General features: G+C 37.4%; 1 protein-coding gene and 4 long non-coding RNA genes across 9 annotated transcripts in view; 4 read left to right on the forward strand and 1 right to left on the reverse strand.

Moving 5' to 3' along the window:
- Positions 1–30: 30 nt before the first annotated feature.
- Positions 31–23,543, reverse strand: part of LOC126913879 (transcriptional regulator ERG homolog) — a 70,050-nt gene continuing 46,537 nt past the window's right edge. For both annotated transcript variants that reach the window (XM_050717143.1, XM_050717133.1), the window contains exons 4-6: positions 11,076–11,135; positions 7,593–7,830; positions 31–6,036 (exon numbers count right to left, since the gene is read on the reverse strand). In XM_050717143.1, the coding sequence (XP_050573100.1) occupies positions 5,700–6,036; positions 7,593–7,830; positions 11,076–11,135 (635 nt within the window). In that variant the 3' untranslated portion in view covers positions 31–5,699. The remainder of the gene's footprint in view (positions 6,037–7,592; positions 7,831–11,075; positions 11,136–23,543) is intronic.
- Positions 8,986–10,206, forward strand: LOC126914010 (uncharacterized). Its single transcript, XR_007709550.1, has 3 exons — positions 8,986–9,336; positions 9,449–9,714; positions 9,849–10,206. It is a non-coding gene; the product is annotated as an uncharacterized LOC126914010 (long non-coding RNA).
- Positions 15,895–16,903, forward strand: LOC126914001 (uncharacterized). Its single transcript, XR_007709545.1, has 4 exons — positions 15,895–15,971; positions 16,082–16,170; positions 16,275–16,699; positions 16,789–16,903. It is a non-coding gene; the product is annotated as an uncharacterized LOC126914001 (long non-coding RNA).
- LOC126913982 (uncharacterized) lies at positions 16,920–19,921 on the forward strand. Of its 3 annotated transcripts, XR_007709529.1 has the most exons (7): positions 16,920–17,098; positions 17,211–18,013; positions 18,082–18,212; positions 18,461–18,784; positions 18,883–19,018; positions 19,091–19,216; positions 19,773–19,921. It is a non-coding gene; the product is annotated as an uncharacterized LOC126913982 (long non-coding RNA). The 3 variants fall into 3 exon arrangements; XR_007709528.1 differs by having other exon boundaries at positions 17,211–18,212; positions 18,864–19,018; XR_007709527.1 differs by having other exon boundaries at positions 17,211–18,212.
- LOC126913987 (uncharacterized) lies at positions 19,917–22,024 on the forward strand. 2 transcript variants are annotated; one of them, XR_007709540.1, is made up of 3 exons: positions 19,917–21,245; positions 21,362–21,494; positions 21,796–22,024. It is a non-coding gene; the product is annotated as an uncharacterized LOC126913987 (long non-coding RNA). The 2 variants fall into 2 exon arrangements; XR_007709539.1 differs by having other exon boundaries at positions 19,917–21,494.

Genomic DNA, 23,543 nt, shown 5'->3' on the forward strand with positions numbered 1-23,543 from the left:
GTGCATACACAGATACGAGAGAAAGTCACATTGATTTTGCCGACGACTGATACAACCCCGTCGGCACGTTTAATTAGAACATGGCGACTTTAATACAAGCGCACGACAACAAGAACAACAACAGCGCCCCTTCCCACCCCCCTGCTGCTCTTCTTCTGCTTACACTGCTTCGGCTCTTCTTTCATCTGTGTCCCGTTCCACGATTCCATCTTTCTGCTACCACTGTTTCTCGCGACCTACGGACCATGATACGGCGAGGTTGTAAATCAAGATCATCAAGTAGCTGCAATGATTGATATCTTATAAGGAGAAGATACGAAATGCCACTCTGACTTTGTTTATGGACCTTTGCATAATTGCAGAGCTTGGAAAGCTGAAGCTATTTATTAGTAATATTCAATTTTGGGTGGAGATAGTTAATTATACGAGATAATTGATATCGAGGTTATTGTTTACTTCCACTTTATCTTCCAACATGAGACTTCTTTTTACTAGGACTACGGATCCATTTAGGATTGTATAATTGCATATTTTAGATTTACGCAAAATAAAATGAAAATAACTCGGGACTAATAACCCCGTTCAGATTAGTTAATTTATTTTAATTCAAGTGATTTGGATTCAGGTAATTTGAGTAATATGAACCAGGTTTAACGGTATTCCAGCTAATTATTATTTTACTATTTTGATAATCTAGAAAGAGAAGTATAAATTATTATGGTGGAAGTATAAATTATTATTTTAATGTACTTTAAACAGTATCTTGGCTTTGTATTAAACATTTTTTCATATAGCTCTGGGTTAAGATTTCAGGTCCATGTGTGATATATCTCTTAATTCTCTTCCCTCGAATTGACATTAAGAATTATTTAAATTCTTGACAAATTTTCACAACCTTGCTACATCGTGGTCCGTATTACACGATATTTTTTTGTCTTTCTTGACGAAACTCATTTTTTCTCTTCTCGAAGGGGTCGCTTATCTACCTAGCCTAACGCGGTCTATGCTAGTGTCAAACACCCTTCGCCCTCTCTCATCCATCATTGTCATCGTCGCCATCGTCATTGTTATTATTATCATCCCAGTGTTCCAGTTTGTGCGAATCACGCCCACTCCTCTTTCTACTACTTACTCCACTCATCCGTGGTATCGTACGCGATCTTCTTTTCCTTTTTCCAGTCTCACCCTCTCTCTCTCTCTCTCTCTCTCTCTCTCTCTCTCTTTCTCTCTCCCACGCATACATGCATGGTATGCACACACATACATATACGTACACGTACAATAGAGTCACACAGGAGGACACATTGCAATCGAAATACATTCTGATGTACATTCTCGCGCTAAGACTATGTTCTCTACACGCCTACGCTACACATGAAAACACCCTATCTACATTAGAGGCCCGTCGGCGTCCCACGGAGTCACTTTCTTTTTTTTATTTTTGTTCTTTTTTCTCTTTCCCATTGTTTTATTTCATTTCGTTACTTTATATATATATATATTTTTTTTTTTCTTATTTTAGTTTCTTTGGAAAAAATGAAGAGGACGGGGCGAGCGTCGTTTTCTCGTCCCGGAGAGAACGATCCTCTTGGTCGAAACCGAGGAACGCTCGACAGGTTTTGGTTACGACTAAATCGTTAGAGTAATTCTATGGGTGCTTACGTCTTACGAATGGTATGATACAGTATACGACTTAAGGAGTTACTCGCTTCTTCGACAGAGGTACACCTTTCCACAGTAAGGGGTAAGTCACCGCCCGCCAGATCTTCTCTTTCGTGGAACCATCTTTTTTTACTTATTTTTGTCTTTTTTTTCCTTCCTTGTTGTACCTGTTTTCTTTAATTTATTCATCTTATTCGTTTTATTCAGTTTTATTAGTTTTGCCGGCTAAGGATCCACGATTTGCGTACCTTGGAGACTTACCCCTATATTTTGTACATAGATAGAGCGACCGCATCTCTCGATTGATCGGTGAGAGTCGACGTGGTGAGCACGGCTCGGGATTTCGTACGTTCGGTTCTGATATGACTCAACGTTGTACTTTATCAATCTCGATAATTGCGACTCGAGCTTTCGTTGGATTGATGGATGTGCTGTGTTCTCCCGGGATTTGTCGCTCGTTTAATGGTTTCTCTAATAGCGTTTGGCTCGTGGCAAAGAACAACACGTTATGCTGATTCTGGAATCACTTCTGAGATCGACACCGATTGTATGTCATCATTGACGTTAGTAATGCAGAGATTTTCGAGCAAAAAGAACTCCGGAAAAGCTAGGAATATTGGTTTTCAATAATTCCTTGTCCTTGAGAAAATGAATTTTCAATATATGTGAGTAAACCGTTATGTACCTGGTTCGTAAGCATTGATTCTGTAAATTTTGGAAAAACGTTTAAACTTCTCACTTTTACAGGGATTGTGTGAACGTATGTCTGTTTAGAATGTTATTTTTTGGAAATATTCATTTTGATAAATATTTGTGATTACTATTATCACCATTATAAATAAATAATCTCAGAGGAGTCATCCTAGGATCAAGAGAAACATATTTCTATACATATCTACTACACCGGCTGGATTAGAAATGAGACTTCACGGTTGCACACGATCCTCGTAGAAATTTCGTTGGTCGCTCGCGGTTTAGTTTTTTCCACGGCACTGAAACGCGCGTCGTACTTCGTTGTGAAATTGTGATCGCACAAATATCGCGAGAAGGAGAGTTTGTAATGATGGAACTTTATTTATCTGAACCTGAGAGTGATTAGGAGTTTACTCTACTTATTAACTTATCACTACGAGTAGAAAATGTCATTTGATCTAAGACAGTGAAGAGATATTTAAAAATATTGATCTGTGATCCAAAAGATACCAGTCTTCCATTGAAATAGAAGGAAGACATTGAATACCTTTTGTCCAGCAAGCTTCATGTTTATATCGATGAAATTGATTTTAAAATCTACATCGTTTAAATAAAATTTTAGACTCTCGTTGACTATTTAACCGTAGGCTCCTAAGATCTTAGATCTTTCTCTCTTATTGCATTAAGCGATAGAAGTTTACTGATTCTCTACTAACTTATTTTTTCTCACTTAAGTAATTAGAATTCACGTTTAAATAGCAAAGAAGATTTTAATTATAATCTCGTTCGACTAAATGAAGTTCAGATAAATGGAGTTCTATTACACATATACATGTATAGTGTTTGGTAGCTGAATGAACGCGGCGTGTCCTTTGAACCCGCGCCAACAACGCGAGCAACGTAACTCGCGATGAATTTTTCTTCTGAACGACGACATGCGGTTCCTCTATCTACATTTTCGTTATGTAACAAATAAGTTAAAAGAGTTTATAATACACGCATTGCTCTTGACCCGAATCGAACATGTAAACATTTCTCACTAAGAACGATCAAGCTTATTTGGATGTTCGATTATCGTCGACCATCATGATGCTCGCATGTGGTTCATTGTCATCATCGTTGATTCGACGAACCGTTCTCGAAATTGCTCGATCGTACATCTGTACGGAGATATTCCTCGTTAAAATGCGCATGTTCGATTCCATCCAGTCGGAAATACCGACGTTTCTCTGCGGAAGTTAACGCCGGTTAGTTATTCGCGTACAAGGCGACGTCCTTTCGGACAGGATAATTCTCGACACGCGGTTCATCGCGGCGTTATCATGCATGATTGTTGAAAACCAATCAAAGATTCTAGAATTCAATGTTTGGAGCGAAAAAATTACAATTCATTTGAATTACATTGGAAAGCTCCTACTTGGATCTTAGTATTAGAAAATTAACTACGTACTAAGATTTCAAATGATAAAAATTACTAACGATTACTATTATTTAGAATATAGAACGTAGAATCTTTCCACAGATATTAATTCACAATTATATATTCTAAATAATGATAATTCTAATAAATTGGAAATTTTATTAAATAATATTAAATAATGACAACAGTAAGTTATCAAGTAATGGATACTTTGAGTGGTCTAATGTTTTTCTAATTCTCGTAAAATCTACAATGGAATTGAACTATGTTTTATTCGTAATAACTTTTAGCAAAATTAGATAGATAGTAGAAAACGAAAATTCTTTGTGTTTAGGAATGAAACTTGAGTAATTCAGATATAAATTATATTTCCATAGTATTATACAAACTTTACTGCCAATGATGGTACTGGATATCGTCGAGATAAAACGACTGACGAGAATCGTCTTGTGAACGTACCCTGTACTTACGTAATCCATTATATTGTATGTACAACGTTCTTACAATAATTCGAGTGCACCGTCGGTCGTGAACGAAAGCTTTTGGAGGCAGAGTGGTCTCGCGTGATCGTCCGTTTCGCGTCAGTAATTTAAATTGGTCGCTGTTTGCTGCTAAGGAACCAGATCGGCTGGTCGTGACAGCGACTATGATATTGCTGATTAGTTTGATCGTTTAATCTGTCCACGTGCACCTTGATGTCGGATGAAACGGAAAGTTTCATGACTTAAATATCAACTGCAGTGGATTATTTAAACCGTGAGCAAGTATTTTATTTGATAGTAAAATCATAGCTTTCGAACATTGTTTTGCGTAAAATTATAATTTTATCTTTCAGTAGCAATAAACTTAGGAAAGATTAGAACGAAAGATAAAGATTTCAACATTGTTCTATTTTTCAGGGAACAGCGATCATGCTCAAGTAGGAATGGATTCTCTTTTATCAAATCCACGAACAAAACCATTCAGTCTTGCGGGAATGTCACTGAATATTTGCATTGTCCAGTGGTCACGCAAGGGACAATATTATAATACACAGTGTTTTACATGCTTCTCGACACGTGTTCAAGGAATCTACGAATTTGGAACGACTCTCACTTTGTATCATGATTTTCTTCTCATGATTTTACTATGAAAATTGCCAATTTTCAATGCAAAAATTCTATTGTTATTATGAAATAGCTAATTTCCGATAGAGGTCTGCCTTCCATGTTTATTTAAATATATGTGCGCCATATGTATTAACGTATTTGTAGTTTAATTCGCGTCATTTTGTTAATTAACATGCGTTAAGATAAAATATATATTAGAATATTATATTAGGATATTATATATGCAGAAACAGAAGAAAATTAGATGCTAGAACGTTCACGTATTAAAACATACACGAATTAAACTATCTGAATATGTAAATACACACATATTCTTATGCATATATTAATACGCATATAATATTCTCTAATATCTGTACACGCGATATCTGCCCAGATACCGAAACATAATTATTCATATACATACCTTTCCAATTCACTAATGCACGTTGCACATGTCTTGTCTACATGTTATATAAAATCATAAAATTAATATTTATCTAAAATTTCACAGGTTACATTAATACTTTAAGATTTCTCTATTCACTTCATCATCCACTTTCTGGTCAAGCAAAGACAATGAGAAAATTAAGAATTCAATGGAATCAAAGAAAGATATAAATATTTATCAAACAAACAAGAATTGCAAGAGGACAGATAGAACGACATCACCAACCACTACAGCAGGATAGTGCAATCGCAAAAGGTGTGGTCTATTTGCGGGATCCACGGACCGACGGCACACGTAGACCGCGATGGCGGCGGTCGGTTAAATTCCCTCGAGTAGAAACTTGTTAACGTGGCGTACCCAGGGCGCCCCAGTGCTCGGCGGTGGGTCATGCGTAGTGCGGATAGGTGCCCAGATGAGGTGGCACATGGCCAGAGGCCGTGTGATGTCCCGCATACAGGTTGGCACCCGGACTCGTGGACCAGTAGCTGGAGGCCGATTGGAAAAGGCCGCCTGGAACGGAGACCGACACGGAGGCGGCCGGTGGCGGCATAAGGTTCAACTTTGCGTGCCCGTAACCGGACATAAACAACTCGCTTTGGTATTTATACGCGGCTGGGTCCGCAGCCGCGGGCTGCGTCGCTGCCGCCAGGCCCTGGAAGTCAAACTTGTACGCGTACCTCTTCCCGTGGACCTTCGTCATGATGTTCTTGTCGTAGTAGTACCTGGAAGTAGATACGGATGCCTCGATGCAACATGGATGCGAGAAGATTATATTTCTAGAATGATTAACGAAAATTATCTCGATTGAAGTATATGTATAGGGGATCTGTGAATGTTTAGATTTTAATTTTTATTTTGTGTTTTATATGATAAAGAGTATCAAAGTATGTAGAATAGTATGAGTGTTCCAATACCTATCTGGAAATTTAACATAGATTTCTTCTGTGGTTCGATAATGCCAGTTGAGAGTTAGTTTGAAGAAATTTGTAGAAGATCGAGGTTCTTTTCTGCTATTTAATAAGGGAAAATGCGTTATGTATAATAATTCTGTAATACAATGGAGAGGCATAAAAGGTAGAAGAAAGCGAAGATTATCATTTTATGAATACTATCTTAATTGTTATTGTGGGATTACTCTTCATTTATTATTTTTCAGGTTCAACCAATAGTTCAGGAAGCCGTGCCACATTTCATTGTATTAAATCGTCAACGAAAACAAAGATAAGGACATAAGATAACAGAGGCAGTGCTACCACAGCACTGAAGCTACGATATGTACCAAGCTTCATCCTTCTATCCTTTTATTTCACGCCGGTCGAGATATGATCGAGCGAGACCACGTTCCGCCATAAACCGGCGATTTACGAACTCGTTGAAAGCCGTAAAAATCTCCATGCAACCAGCGAGTTCTTATTTAATAAATTCTATTTGCCAACGCCGATAACGACTCCGCTTCCGCGGCGACGGAAACGACTCTTCCTATCTTTCTTTTTTTTTGTCGAGTTACTGTCGCGCGGCAAAGCTTGAAACTTGTCGCTATGTGAAGGGATAGCCATGGTGGTGGTGAATAGAAACAGAAGAAGAGAGAGGAAGAGGAGAGTGCGGAGCAGTCTCGGGTAATATAATCAGTCGATCTGATCGAAAAATAATAACCGCGTCTGCCGTCGGTCTGACTGTCGGTGATTGAAATTTCTCTCCCCTGGCTTCTCTGCGCCAACCCCGTCATAGTTGTGCGCTACCGTTCTCTTTCGTTCAACGAATTTACTTTCTCTCCGGATCTTTCGCGCGGACGTCTACCCGTTAAATATTGACGTTTCTCGTCCACGTTCTTTTTTAGTCCTTTGGATTGCGGTTTAATCGCGCGGTCTAATGATCAGGTGCGTGGCTTGGTTTGGGCAAAAGAGATACGGGGATGGACGAAAGATGAATTTATATTTGGAGGATTCGGGGAAATATTTGGCACAAGCGATATGAATTTTAACTTTGAAAATTTTGGGCTTTTAATTTGAGGTACTTAAAAAGATATTTATAAAAATTGTTACTATTTATCAGTAATTTATAATTTAAATAATATTGATTAGTATTCTATTATATTTTCTTGTTAGAGCTTCTTTTTGTAATATGACAAGATTTGAAATTACAGCAATTCTTGTATATATTATACCGATTTATAATATTCATGAGGCGTGTTCTAAAGTTTAATTAGGATAAGAGGTGTACTAATTATTAAAAGATTTATGTTTCATATGTTAAAGAAAGATTATGAAACGTCACTCACCTCAAAGCCCTCGACAATTTGTCATAATTCATATTAGGCTTGGACTTCCTTTCGCCCCAACGTCTCGCCACCTCGTCAGGGTCAGTCAACTTAAATTCGCCGTTGGTTCCTTCCCACGTAATGCACGCGGCGTTGCTCGAATCCGACAGTAGCTCGAGTAAAAATTGCCAGAGCTGAATCTGACCGGAACCGGAGCTCGCGAGCCGACTGCTCGTCGCTCCGAACATTTGATAGGGATCTACAACAGTTGGAAAGATTCAATTCATAATTTACAATCCTTTTATCTTCATTCATAAACTTTGCCTTGCTTTTTCCCCAAGTGATCGTTTCTTTTTTAATTCTGTCGTTTTCTTTTCAGATTCGATAATCCTAGAAGATGTAAAAAGGGAATATTTAGATTCATTTTCATCTATGATACACGTATACAAATTTATTTGGTAATTGTTAAGTATATATAGTTTTCTATGAAATTGCTTTCCAATAATAGTTGTTCAAGTTAATTTTAATTAGTTAGTTGTTAGTTAGTTCTACAAGAGAATATTTTGTCTTTTTCGAATATTCTCATCTATAGTTCCTATATTATTTCTAGCAGTGACTTTTTTTTCAACTTCTTATGGCATGGACTAATTTTTACCTAGTCGATTCCCCATTCAGCAACACGCAATTGGAAGAGTTACGTTACCACAATATCTGAGTTGATAATTATTAATAATAGCACTTATTAATTATTTCAAACAGTAATTATCTTCATTTATATTTTTTTAAGTTAAGGACGATCTAAAATTATTTTCTATATAAGTTTTATTAAAATTATCATACATGGATTTGAAAAATTCTTCCGTTGGTCCTTCTTCCTGCACGCAATTGTTAAATTATTGTGCTTATAATTGTAGGGAACATTCGTGGAAAACGAAGAACGAGAGCGGAAAAATTTATATTTCTCTACTCGAGGCCACTATAATTTTTTCTTCTTCTTTCGTCGGTATTTCCCCCGAACATATACCTATCCATTACACGGTTGTTTCCCAGTGCTCCCTGTATCGCCCTTTAAAAGCCTTACAATGCGTCATCACCGTCGTTCGCTACTGCTCAGACCTGGAGTGCCCTACAACCGTACAAAAGGATATAATCGCAACCCTACAATAGAATAGAGTTCGTTTGGATCATAATAATTTCAATTGAAGGAACGAACGACGGAGTGGTTCAAAGGGCGTACACGAATGTCTTCTGAGAGAGCGAACACTGTTAAACTGAGCATCGCGTTCCGACCGAGCGTGAGCTAAATGATCAAAATATGGCCCTCGCGTGACAGATGCGGAGAACAATCTTTCTTTGCCTTACCAGGATATTATACGTTTCTATGTTTTTTTACTTTTTTAATGTATATGATACATTACAGCGCTTGTAGACGTAGTACGTACATACTAACAGATGTAGATAATATGTAAAAAATCGGTAGTTTAAGTATTAAATGCAATTAGGTTTGGCTTGGTTGATGTTAGTTTGGCTTAATGCTAGTGGACTGTCGTTAGGTTAATTCCGTGTAATTTCTTTATATTTGACCTGCTTTACTTCGTTTTATGAAATTTGCAGAATCTACAAGGAACTCAGGAGATCCAGGCAAATCGGACAATTCAGGAGATCCAGGCAAATCGGACAATTCAGGAGATCCAGACAAATCGGACAATTCAGGAGATCCAGGCATGTGAGATGAGAATTCAGTAGATTCAGATAAATCGGACAAGTGAGTAGATTTATACACCTCGATCCAAAAAATTTACAGAATTTAAAGCCATCAGAATATTTATATAATTCTGCTGTTCCTCTAAAAATATACATAACGTGGAATTTTTCAGGAAGAAAATCAAAAGTATCTGAATCCGGTATTAACCAAAAGAAGAGAAATCAAGAATGGAAATGGAAGAAAATGGAAAGGAATCACAGCAACTGTATAATTCTGACTGTCGTTGGTTCGACTCCCATAAAAATACATTTCAACAGATTATAATAGGGGACAGACGTACACGATGGGGATGGTTGGTGAATTGCCGGACCTCAAAGGTCGTTTCGCCCGATGAATCCCCTGAAACGCGTGGCGGAGTGATCGCCTTTCGATCGAACGGTAATTCACTTACAAGTTAATAATGGGAAGGGGCGCGGTACACCCATTTATCTGCTGAACAGGCTAAAGGGGTTGGGGGAGGGATGAGCCGAAACCACCAACAGAGATACTGAAACGCCACTGTAACTTTTCAGTATCCTATGTTTTATGAAGCTGATCGACCAAGAGAAGATGGAGAATTCCATGGACACCAGTGATCCTGTTTCAAGTTAGATCTGCGGAGATTCTTTTCTTCGTTTGGCGGAAACCCAGAATTCTCGAACGAAAATTTACATCGATCTGAGTAGAGACCGTGGTTTCCGTTCGATTCTCTATTCAAACTTTACCTTATGTAAATCAAATTTGACTGAAGGTAAAGCATCAACCGGTAGATGGTGATGATATGCTGGTTTCAGTAGTGAAAGGAAGAGATATCTGCTTTATTTTTATGGTATATTAATTCTAGCTATATTAGATACGCTTCGTTCCTTCTGTGATACTTTTTCAAATAGTTCTGCTTTTTAAAAGTTTAAATCGAAATTATTAGTTCAATTTTTCTGATCGTGTAAAGTGTCGTTTCAACGGATACTGGGCAATGTAAGGAACGTTGCATAAATTACTTTCTAAGCATAATTTGGAAGGATAATAGGAATATCTGATACATATATTAATTACCTAATAAATAATGTATTAATTAAATTCCGCCGAGATGGCGAAAGATCTTGACGTATTAATCCAAAATTAATTTAGTTAGTTTAGTCGAATATAAATTTTATATAGAAGTAATCCAATTAGGTATGTCAGTTTCTCTTTGTAGAAATAATCTTACAGTTTTATATTGATTAGATTCAGAGTAGATATTTCATTTAGTTTAATTTTGAATATTTGTAATAATAAGAGCAGAAGCATTAGAGACGGTTTTCGAGCCACTTATTTAAAGCTATTGATCAGTCGGAAAGAGTAATTTTTGGGCGTGGCGCTGAAAAGTCTGGAATGAGGGGCTTTGCGTGATTAGTGACGAACGTAATAATCGTGAAGGTCATTCCGTGCAATTACGTCGAAAATCACCGTCGATTGGGCCACGCGTGAATGTTCGCTCTTTTGTAGATCATGATATGTAATTTTTTAGCTCGCGTGTATCCGTCGATATTCTTTTAATTAGTCAACTATTTTAACTGTTCCAATCTTTGTTAGAATTATATCTTTGTTAGTCTCCACTAAAAGGACAATCGTTGATAAAAATATGATAAAACGAGAAAATCTATTATTAGTAAATTTATACAATAATATTTATGATTAATATAATACTTTCTTTCTGTCTTTGCCATAGACTAAGAAGGTGTAGTGCTTTAACTTCTCAAAAATATCTACCTACTACATACCAGGCTGCCTGAGGTGGGTGTGCGTGTCCAGTGCTGACTTGGATAAGCTGCTTCCGTATCCTGGAAGAGAGTAATTACCAGTTATTCTCAACATATTGTTCCAATTATAAAGACAAATTCATAGAAACTTATACGCTATATCTTTCTCTTAAGGATCTTCTCCTAAAGACGAAAACTTTCAGAATTTAAAAACTCCAGTTGCAAAACTTCGGAGGACGGAGGTTCCAAATGTTAAGAATCTGAGAATTCCAAAATTTCAGCCCGAAATTTCAGAAAATGAAGAGTCCAAATGTTAAAGTCCAACAGAAGTTCAAAACTTCACCTCCAAAGATCCAGTTTCAAAATTTCAGAAAATAAAAATTCCAAATACTAAGAACTTGAGAGAATTAACTTCTACATCCTCCACGTTATCCAGGTCTTCTTTAAATTCCTCCGAAAGGTTTGTACACACAAGGTAGTAATAAAGCTTTGTACACAAAACCTTAATAAAACAGATCAGATACTAATACCGATTCAATTTTATACTTTCAAAACTTACGTTTAAATCATTCAACGATCACTATATTAACAATCTGTTATCCTTCTCCAACAGAAACGAGTAAACTTAAGGTCTGTCATTTTGACAAATGCCCTATCCTCGATGAAGATATCGTAGAGAAACGACGTAAGCGGCAAAGTCCGTTAGGAAAAGGGTGCAGGGAAAATCGTCGGTTGGTCGAAGATGAAAAAGTACAAGCTCGGTCGAGCGTTAGAATCCGTTAGAGAGGATTTCCGTGTAGGCAAACACGGGGCTGAGTGGTTCGTATACGTTTCTCCCCGCTTCCACGTTCCACCGACGCGTTGGTTTCTCCATCGCCTTATCAGGCTTTCGACTCCTCTTCCTATATGTGTACCTATATACGTATATAGCTCTGTCTATAAGTCACTTGAAACTTACTAATTTTAAACATAATTCTTATTAAGGATTGAGCAGCAAAATGAAGTTGATGGTTTTCAAAATGTAATAAGTATACGTTACTTTATATTAATGAATTTCTAATATAATTATAATAATAATATTGTCTAATATAATAATAGTAATGTATGTATAATTTATAAGGCGAAGAGATTTGTCTAGAATACAATATTTGTCGGAATAAGATGAAAAGATTGTGTTTGTATGTAGAAACAAAATATTTTAAGTAGAACGTGGGGTATTCAAAAGAGTTAGAAAATTGAGAGATTTTCGGTAAACCTAGTTCGATTCAGAAAATGTAAAGAAGTTACTTTAATTCAGGGAAGACAGAGAATTCAATTCAATTCACTGAACGCAAAGAATTTATTATAATTCAGAGAGCGGAGAATATTCAATTCAATAGAAAGAATACAAAGAATTTAGCTTAATTCAGTTTCTCTTATAATGCATACGAGCAATAAATAATAACTATCAACTTTATATTGTAATAACAAAGCTCATTACTCCTTATCCGAAATGTATATATACGTATATACACATAAGTGTCCAGTGACTTATGGATAGGAGTGTATATACGTGCAAGTTGATCGAGCAACGGGGAAACATGCCTACCGGTCACGTTCGCGCCACTGTGCAATCTGTTTAAGGCACAATGCCCCTTAATTTCGCCTCGTTATATGCTCTCGTTACGGGAAATCGCCCCTTCCCTGTCGTCGTCCGGTATCGCGTTATCGGTTTCATCTTCTCGTTGCCCCGAAAACCGTCGAAACCTGGTAATCGGCAGGCAATTGGTTCGGCTGATCGAGAAGGTCAGTCTTTGGTATCGAATAGAATAATTGCTTCGAAGTGAAGTCTGAGTCAACAAACACAAATGATAGTCGATAAAGGCAATTAACACATCTCTGATGCTATTTTTTTTTAATGATTATGTGGAAAATTAAGGAATTGGAGAAAGTGGATTAAAATAAGAATCGATAATGAATCAACAGGGATGACACGTCTAGTTCAAAATTGTTAGAAACCTGCATGACGAATTGAAGTTTTAGAAGGAAGAAATGAGCAAGATAAAAACGAACAACGAATCGATAGAGATGATTAAATTCTGATTGTATACTTTTTAGAAATATGTATGCTATATCCTATATTTTTTTGGAAACGCATAAATCAAACTACACATTTTTTGAAAATATGTGTTATGAAAAAGGATAAGCAAGTAGGTATTTTAATGAAACTTCCAGCCTTCCAATATTTCAATATAAGCTAATAGACCATACCAGAACGTTAAATTTCACATATAAAATAATACATTAGTGTATGAAGACATTCCGAAACATCATCACAGTAAATCGATTTTGTTTTCCTTTTCCAGTTGACGCGACAGGAATATCCTGTAGGAATCCTGCAGTTTGATTGTGCAAGGCAGATGCTGCTTCTAAATAGCAGTTGGTGTCCGCTGTGTTAAACAATTTGATTTCGTCTCTGATTGGGACGCGGGAGAATCTTGGACGAGGGATGCAACTCCACGGCCCAGGTCGTGAGGGTCCGCCACAATCAGTGTAGCCGTAGGGCTACGACTTCGGTAGCCTTCCACGTCAAAAGACGAACTCCGACATTGTGATGACATGGAATCTTGATGTTCTGGAATCTGGACTGTATTCGTTTCTCCATGTTCGAGTAAACGTCATAGATGTGAAGTTCAAACATTGATTTTTCAATTTATTATAGAAGATAGAATTTTGTTCATGCAGGGATGAAAATGATTGAAATGATATCTTATAGTGTTTTATAATCTTGTAGAGGTAAATGAATGAGGAGATATAATCATTTTTTTGTAGAAGATATAAATTTTGGTGATAAAGAGGTAAAGAAGATTGGAGTGATTTTTGTATTATTTACAATTTTGTAGTTGTATGCAAAGTGAACTTTAAATATTGCTTTTGAAAGAAGATTCAAATTTTTACAATAGAGGGATTTGTACTCTTTATAGTTTTAGTTTATAGTTTATAGTTTTTATAGTTTTTTTAGTTTATAGTTATACTTTATAGTTTTAGAAATATGAAATATAAACTTTAGACATTGTTTTTTAAAAGAAGAGACGAATGATGATAGAAAGATGAAAGTTGAGATGACTTTCATATTTCTTATAGCTTTGCACAAGTACGGGAGAAACGAATTTTAAACATTGTTACTGAAAAAGGTATGCCTCTATATTTCAATGGCTTGGTAAAAGTTCATAAGATGTTACAAAATCAGTTAAAAATCTGCAGCTGGTGTCACGCTATGTTAACAAGCAGCACCTGCCTACTGAGACCTTATTTGCATCCCTGTTCCAGCTGTCTTATCCGTCTACATAAATTATTCTCACGATACAATATCACAGCGTCTAAACTAAACGAAAACATTGGAATGGTAAAAATTCAAACTTTCAAGTACTATACATGACCTGTTTAACTGTATCACATAAGGAGAGTCAGCCGAGTCAGTCATACTATACAGACAACAGGTCAACAAGTTCCTTCTGTATGTTGCCTATTGTACAGTCTAACATTATCAGACCACTTTTCAAAGAGGTCTCATTAACTGGCTTTTATTAATCTGTCTAATCTTTTCAACGGGTTAAACGAAATCTTCAGAGGAGAAACTATGATCCATGCTATGAGTAAGATTGTCAAACAATTGAAAATAGGGGAAAGCAAAAGAAGAGTTAAACGTTAAACGAAGAAGTTTGAATTAGATTGGACATTTCTTCGCCACAATATAAATTATTACGTGATGGTAAACGAGGTAGCATAAACTAACTTCATTGAGATCTAGTCAACTGTACTTATCTTTAATATACAACTCATATTTTTTGTATAGTTGAATGATTATAGTCACCTTCAGTATATCTAGCGTAATTGGAAGTTTGACATTGGTTTTATATAGCGAGTGCTTGACATTGGTTGATTGTAAGTCATCTTTAGTATATACATTACATGAGTACATTGTTTAATTACAGTCACTTTAATTAAGATACTAAAACTCTATAATCCGGTGTACGCAGTACCCTTACCACGTCGAGCTAATTCGTTAATTGCTTCTTATAGGCATACAAGATCCTCCAAATAAAAGTTAAAATCTGAATTTATAAATTAATTTGGTAATCATGCCACTCAATCTAATTCATGTCTACTAATGGTAAGACACTTGATTCTATCTATTATTTAACAGTGAATTTATGGCAATATTTATAATACCTGATATTTTCCAGGACTTTACAATGGCAGTTAAGAGTTAAGAATCATATTGCTAAAGATTGTGTGGTACAGCGTATGTTCTAACTATAAAGTTCAAAGGTCAGTAGCACAGAAGTCATCGACAGTCGTGTACGTCAGACACGTTACGTCACTTCGAATCGACGTTCTGCTATTGTCACACGTATATCTGCGCATTCACGAGCAATTACCCGGGGTGGGGTAATCCCGTTAGGCGACGTACAGCTTCCACGGGGGAGGATCAAAGGACTCGCTATTCCAAGCTGCTGCACTCTTTGGTTGTTTCAGTCGTCGTTACAATGCTACTGGGGCGAGCAAGAAGGGGAATCATCCACGTCTACGTCGTTCCTCGACTTTGTTGGAACTTTGGGCAACTTCCTAATGCACACCTCTGTTCAACCAGCGTCGCTACGCAGCTTCGTACAATTATCGTTACTATTCCGTTTCCGTACCTTCCCCATATTTTTAGCCCTTTATATCTGAATTTCCGGTTTCGTTTTTCTGTCACAAGGGTTAACAAATCTTCTTGATATTGTCTTTGCATCGTCGTTGGAATGTTTTGGATCGAGGTAGATTTGCATAATACATTTTGAATTTCTATGGAATTAAATAAAGAATTCTTACTGGAACTGGACCTATCAGGGATATTTTGGATATTTTGTTCTCACGATTAGTAAAACTATTCAGGTACTTTTATCTCTTGAACTAATTATTGTCGTTTATCGAGACAGAGACATTATTATTATTATATATGCCTATCTACTTTTATTACAACATCTGTATATTAACGTACTCAGATATCTACCATTATCAAGGGCAACGCTAATTTTTTAATAAGTGCTGAAACTAGAAAGGAAACATTTATATCGGAAATTAACTTGGATTCGTGAGTACATTCTTGCTGTAATTGAACCTACCTTTAGGGGCTACATAATTTTCTTAGACATTTCATAAGTACTTCCTGTATACGTGGTTTTTAATTATTTTCAGAGAAACTGACGCGGCACACGCTAAATCTTCTGTACTTATACTATTAGCAGAGAACGTGGCAGCGCGGTGGAAAAATTCTGCAACGCGACACGAGACGGCAATCGCTTAATTGTGATTAATTGCGGTTTTACCAGGAAAAGATCGCGTTGTAACGCGCGGTCCGATTACCCGGCGCGAGTCGCTCAAGCGATTCGCTTGCTCGCGCAACTTTAAAGAGCCAGTTGCGTGCAATGCTTGTTTCCTTACTTTCACGCATCGTATCGAAACTATAGCCCTCTTGATTTCTCAGCCATTCTACTCGATCGTGCATGCTGATCCTTTTTCACGATAACGGTTAAGACCATCCTCTTCCTACCTCTGACTGACCGCCGCAAATAACTTTATTGCGGCAATTAAAATTATCGCTGTCCCAGCTAAATCATCTGGTATTATAATATTTTTTTCACGATAAGTTTCTTTCTCTTAAATTCTTAGTATATACGTTTATGGAAATGTATTTTCATTATTTTTCCAGATTAACACACGCACAAATGTGCTGTCTCTTTTGGAGTTTACTCTTTTGGAGAAGATCTAATATTCTGTACAAATATTTTCTTTAGGTTTTTAATGCTTCCTAATCCTATTCACCTCGAACTGCATTAATTCCTCGAACTGCTAAAGTGTAACAAAATTTTGTATACATGAATGATTGGCTTTTAAATTATTTTCCAGAAGGCTCTGTAATTATATTATCCTTAATGTTCATGTCAAAGGAAAATATCCCATGAACCGCAATACAATTTATCTACATCATGTTCAAGATGAATACTACGAAAAAGCTTAAGGTAGATTTATTTCATCTATTAGTCTCTAAAATCCCATTAACCACCAAACTATACATAAGAAGACCTTGCATTAAAATTCATACGAATTAAAAGTCCAATATGCTTTTATAAGGTACAATGGAAGGAGGAAAGTTTCGATGCCTATTGCTGCGACATCCGGTTTCCGGGCAAGTGAAATGGCGAATGGAATAATTTAATATAGGGGCGATACAAGGGCCAAAGCGATCGGTCTAATCGTGTCTGAACGAGGTTAAAACACCGGCACCCGCCGCTCTTATTTACGTCCGACAATAAGTCAATTCATCACTCTGCGATTTGGCCTTAAGTGGTATCACTGACTCATACACACAGCCGTCTGGAGCGGTGTGCCTATTTCGGGCATAAATCACTGTTGCCCGTGCGGTGCGTAATAATGAACAAGCGAGCGTAGCACGCGACCCTTTAAACGTGCTGGCTGGAAAACGAGTGGCTCGTAAGGTAGTAGGGATTAGCTTTGGTCCCTATGTGTCCCTGTTTAATCCTGAAAACGTTACGGGCCGCGAAATTCTTCGCCCGTATCAGGTCACGTAAAAATGCAATTTTACGAGTACGTAGGTTTACAAACTAGGGGCCAGGCTATGCAGATAACAATGAAGATAAAGAAATGGATTTTTATTGCTTGATAAATTGGTATAGCTAACGTACAATCAGTGTAGATATTATAGAAGTATTGTGGTCGATGGAATATTTTTATAACGGTAACTCTAGAATTTGAATTGCGAGGGCAAAATTGTTTCTAATAAACGCATGCAGTCAGTAATGCAATTGTGCTAATGCGAAGTGCGTTTGCTCAGAGAAATAGAAGATACCAGGGAAGATATCACTTAGTACCGTGCAATTATTTATGTTTAAGCTTTAATTCATATTAAATTGTTGGTAAGCAAGTAACAAATAAATAATTAATCAGCGAAGAACTTGATTAATGATTAGTTCTGTATGTTAAGGGGCACCATAGGCAGTTAATGAAGGGTAGAATACTCTGGTAATATAAAGATGCACCGAAGAAAATCTATTACGTCTGTTACACCAGTTGATGATTAATATAGAATGCCTATGACTTTTCTATCTAGTCGTCGTAAGTAACTAATTATACAAATTCACCATTACTACTATTCCGACTTATCAATACATGGGATATCTTGTATGATAATATATTACCAGATAATAATATTAGTTGATTAACAAATAACAGGTTGTGCGTTATAAATTTCTATTGCTCGTTTCTATTGCTACCTTGCATTAAATAGGACAATTAGACAGACTTTACTTTACTTATTTTATTATCAAACTTGTTACTATTATGCTGAAACTGAAACGTTGCAGGTCCACGTAAGACCCAAAGTCCTTTAACGAAGGTACGAAGTATAAAAACTATATTGCCGTGGCAATGTCAGGAGTCGCGACATTTTAGTCGAATGGCAGCGGGGGACGCGGATAAACCAGGAAGTACGGGGAACCGACCGGATCCGGCGAAGTTCTGGCACGGATTTCGTTCACAGGCTCGTGGCCCACGGCCACGAAAACCCGGGAGACATGGATCGTGGGCAACAAGTCACCGGGAAACGGCGCGTGACCGCCACATTCACGCTGCCAGATTTACGACAATAAAAATGGGCGCCGCCGAATGGAGGATCGTCCTTTCGCCGGGTAAACAATACCGTTGATAGAATTATGGCCTTGTCGTTCGATTTTCGATGCGACGATCTCCTCGAGCGACTCCCTGTAGCATTGTGTCCTTTTTCCAGCCTGTATCGAGGAATCGATTCGCTTTATCGGGCAACAATTACGACACCGCAACGGCAATCACCATGTTTCAAAGGATGACTTCGATGTAGAAACGATTATCTTGATCAGAGTAATTAGCAGATTGCTTGGGCTCAGGTAGATTTCCCAATATTAAATTTATTGTTTGGGAAAAATTCGATGGTATTAAATGTTTGGTATTAAATACAGTTGTTGCCGGAGTATGGAAAAGGGGAAGAAGATAATGAAAGGATATTTGGAACTGTTCAATGTTCAATTATTTTCATTGTCCATTGTGTAATGGACGACGAGGAATTTGCGGAATATCTTTCCACGGTGAATATTTATGAATTTTAAATAGCTATAGTAGTGCCATGTCAATTGACATTCCTATTCTCATCAATTAACCTTGTAATACTACATCTGTATATATACAATTCTCTTAGTACTGTACTGGGAAGTTCTATATCATAAACACGAGAATAAGTAAAACTAAAGTTTAAATATCCACTTTAAATAGATTCGAATTTATTCTTGAATAGTTATGGGAGCTTCCCGTGTGAGAAAATTATTAGAACATATAAGTAACAAAGACTTACCATTTTTCAACGATAATTAGAGTACGTAGTATACTATACTACGTACTACAATATTCCAAGATTAATAGACTACTAATTTTGCAATCGTGAGATTTCGTATACAGCTAAATAAAACACTGAAGATTTCTTAGAACTTTCTTTTGTTATGTCACCAAACACGCTGTCAATCCATCATTCACTAACGATTCTCACTTCTCTGTTCAATAATTCTCTTGTCATTCTATCATTTTAAACATGAACTTGGGAAACTTCAAATATACCAGTCACTACATATAAACCTAATGTCGTTCCAGAAACCTCGTGTCACATTTGGATTCGATACATCGATGGCCAATGTGCTTGAAGAAGGGTTGCTGCAAGGATACAAGGATATAAGAATGGCTGGATCGGCACCGGCCGTGTCTCAGCCACAATATTATTCTTCCAGCCGATACAACGTTTGGATGGAATGGGAATGACGAAAGAAACGTTGGTAACATATTGGAGGGGTCGCGGGATACGTCCAAGTCGCTCGTATTATGCCTTCTCGCCAGTACATACACGGCCACGTGCCTATGCGTGACACGTTTACGCTTGGCTGGCCGCATTTCCACTCTCTCCCTCCGTATCGGTCCGTATTCATCTCCGATTTCTTGTTGGGGTGCGCGCCGATTGCGTTTCCACTTTAACCGTGCGTCGTTCAACGTCTATCAACGGGTACACGAGCTGCATGCTATTTAAATCCGCACGAATCCAGCCGTCTGATGAACGTGTTCAATATGATAGCTTTTTTATTTGCGAACATTGATATTTTGTATGGCGTTGAGTAGGGTATTTAAGAAGAGAATATGTTGTATCGTGTTTCTTCGATCTAAAGAGTATTTAAGAAGGGAAATATTTGTTTGGTATTAGACGACAGATCGTTTATGTAAAGTTTAGAGTTTTGTTGTTTTAGCAAACGATGAGGAGATTAAGAGATTCTTAATTTATTCAAGGTATTCATACAATGACTTTGTACGCGATTGAACAAAATCCTTAGAAGCTACTTTAATAGGGAATCGTTTAATTTTTACTTTTTATTCCGTCTTTTTATTATCTCACTTTTGTATAACTTATCGCATCATTTTGTATAACTTTCGTCGACGAAGTATTATCAGTTGTAACATTTATTAACGCTATTCAAAACACGTAGCATACAAACCTATAAATCTCGTTTGTAATATAACAGTTTATAAGTTGTAAACCTATTTAACTTTTTTATAGGAATAGGTAAATCCTTTTAAAGTAACCGTTATCAAATATGTTTTAACGATAGTCACGATAATAAGTGTATACGTTTAACAGGGGGAATGATTATTACGCGATGTCCGGAATCAGGTTCGCGCAAAGAGAGACGTTTGAACCTAGGGATCGGTACGGTTGAGGCCGTGTGAACGCGTTCGTGTCGGCATTAATTGAACTTTGCTCGATAAGCATTACGAGCTGCTATCGGAGACGGGATTTCATGCAAAAGAAAATCTTTCGGCGCGTTAAGATCATCCGGTGAGACAAGAATCCTTTTTCTTCGAGTGTGTTCATTCGGTCGGTTGTCGCGTTCACGCTATGCGATAATTAGGAAACGATTAATTTCGCTCCGCGTAACACGTCGTTACAAATGGGATTTGATACAACCAACAGTTTATCTGATGAACAAAAACATATTACCCTGAGCACGAACGACGTAATGCGGTAAAGAAAATACGTAGTTAACAGCGCCAGTGAAACGATAAAAGCTGTTGTTCTTCAAGGTATAAAAATTTGGCTGCGATCGAGTCTCGTTCACGTCTCTAAACGCATAATCATATTGCGTAATTTGTTTAGGGCCTTCGAACCGAGACTGAAATTTGTTTGTTCCAAATTTCAGATTTTGCAGATTGGACGATTTTAACGAAGTACTTTACATCAGTATTTATGTATCAGTGGATTCTTGAGGATGCTTGCTAAAATACTGGCGAGATGTTGGACTATTTCTTTGCAGAAGATACATCTGTCATTAGGTATAGAAGAATCTTCTTGTCTTGATGATTCTATTACATCTTCCGTGATTTTTCCAATTTGCTATTAACGTACATACTCCTTGCAATATTCATCATTATCCTTCCATATACCTCGTTATCTCAAGGCTTGAACTGCGATGTTTTAGAAGCTTTTATCCGCTCAGGAACAGTTTATATTCACAAAAGTAATTATTCTTCAAACGTGTCTCTCAATACTTGATCCTAAAGTTTCAACATGTTCTATTCTCTACGATCCTCCAAGTTTACTTTCTCAGATTACACATGTTTATTATCATTGCAGGTACTTCGGATTTCCAGAGTCTACCCTGCAACATTCTGCGATCTTTCATCCATCCAAGAGGAGTCTACATCCGCAAAAAGCAGGCGATCATTATTCTTCAAGCACCTTCACATATCTGGTTTCCCAAGTTTCACCATGTTCGTCTTCCATGATAATGCTACAACTACCAATGAAAAAACCATGAAACACGCGAATCTATGAAATTTCAATGAAAAATTACAAACTGGTAGTTCTAGTATCGAAACGTTCTACGCAACAAACCAATCTACCAACCTTCCCACCCAACTACCTTCCACAAAAGACTAACTCTTCCAGGCGAATCAACGTATGGACAAACGTTACAACCATAAACATCCAAACGAAGTCTCACCGTTGTTTGCTTACCTTTCACCTCCATCTACTCTTTCAACCAGAGGCCTGATTTCAATTCACCGTTGAATCACGGTAACCTGACGTTCGATTGCACTTTTTCAAACGCCCATTACCCCGGAGATCCGGCGTGGAGGGTGGCCAGGTCGTTACCTATGGGTGTCGAGGTGGTATGATAGTCACGGCATACGTGATCAGGCGCGTGAGCGAACTGCCAAGGCACGCGTCGCCGTGCCGGAGTACGTAATTATCATAGGGAAGTTAGGGTTGCCTTCGGATACACATACACATATACACATGTGTAAATACATATGTATACGTATGTGTGCACAGATGTAGGAATATATGTACACGTGGGAGAGAGGTCGAGGGTTGGTCGACTTGGGTCAGCAAGTCACGCGAGGCACGCTCGTGGCGGACGTGGAAACAGGGAGGAGTACTTTTATTGTTCTACCAGTTGTCTTAGAGTCGCTTTTCCTGGCCACTGGGCAGACCGGTTGAGAACGGAGGTCGATATCTATGCCTGGACGAACCTTTTACCCCCGTGCATGCCTGTTCCTTTCGTGGAACATGTCTGACCTTTCGTGTGACTTCTCGATCGCCAATTTTTTGAGTACTTTCAAACTGCCGTACAGATGTGGAGAACTGGATGAAGATTTCGGATCGAAGATCGAGCTGGAAGATTTTTGATTTTGAAGATAACGCGGAGAATTTCCTTCTGGAAAATTTGTCAGGTGCTATAGAGATGATTTAAAAGTCAATTATTCTTGTTGTTGAATCCTAGTAGAAATTAGTAAAACGATAATGATCGATAGTAATAAGATTCTAAATCTAAAGTGGATTTCCTTTTTTAGGGAATTTTTGTGCGATGTCGAAAAGTAAGCGTAAAAGATAAATGTTGGAGCTGATAATATTGCAAAGCAACACAGCACCTAGTAGGTATATTCACCTATAGTTATGCAACAGAGTCGCCGGTTTCTTCTGAAGAAATCGCGTGAACAAAATGCGCCGTGGAGCTTCCTTCCATCGATAAGAAGTATACAAGCGTAATCCACCATAAGTTTCGGCGAACACGCGATCAACGTTAATGACTGTGCTCGAATTACCACGGGGAACGTATATATGTATCTGGAATATTCGTTTATGGCCTAGTGAACCTATCGTTGGACAGTTTATCACTAGACCGCGGATTTTTGATGCATGTGTGCGAAATTTAAGTATGCAAAAATACACAGAACGTATATAAAATATTCAAAGTAGAGCATTTGTTTTAATGTTTAACAAATATGACGAATCTCTATTTAAATTCTATTTTTCTAATTTTTTAATTTCTCTAAAAATCTACAAAGATATAAATTTGTATAAAAATCTGCAGTCTA

The sequence above is a fragment of the Bombus affinis genome, chromosome 1 (assembly GCF_024516045.1).
Source record: "Bombus affinis isolate iyBomAffi1 chromosome 1, iyBomAffi1.2, whole genome shotgun sequence".
In the NCBI taxonomy this organism is placed as follows: domain Eukaryota; kingdom Metazoa; phylum Arthropoda; class Insecta; order Hymenoptera; family Apidae; genus Bombus; species Bombus affinis.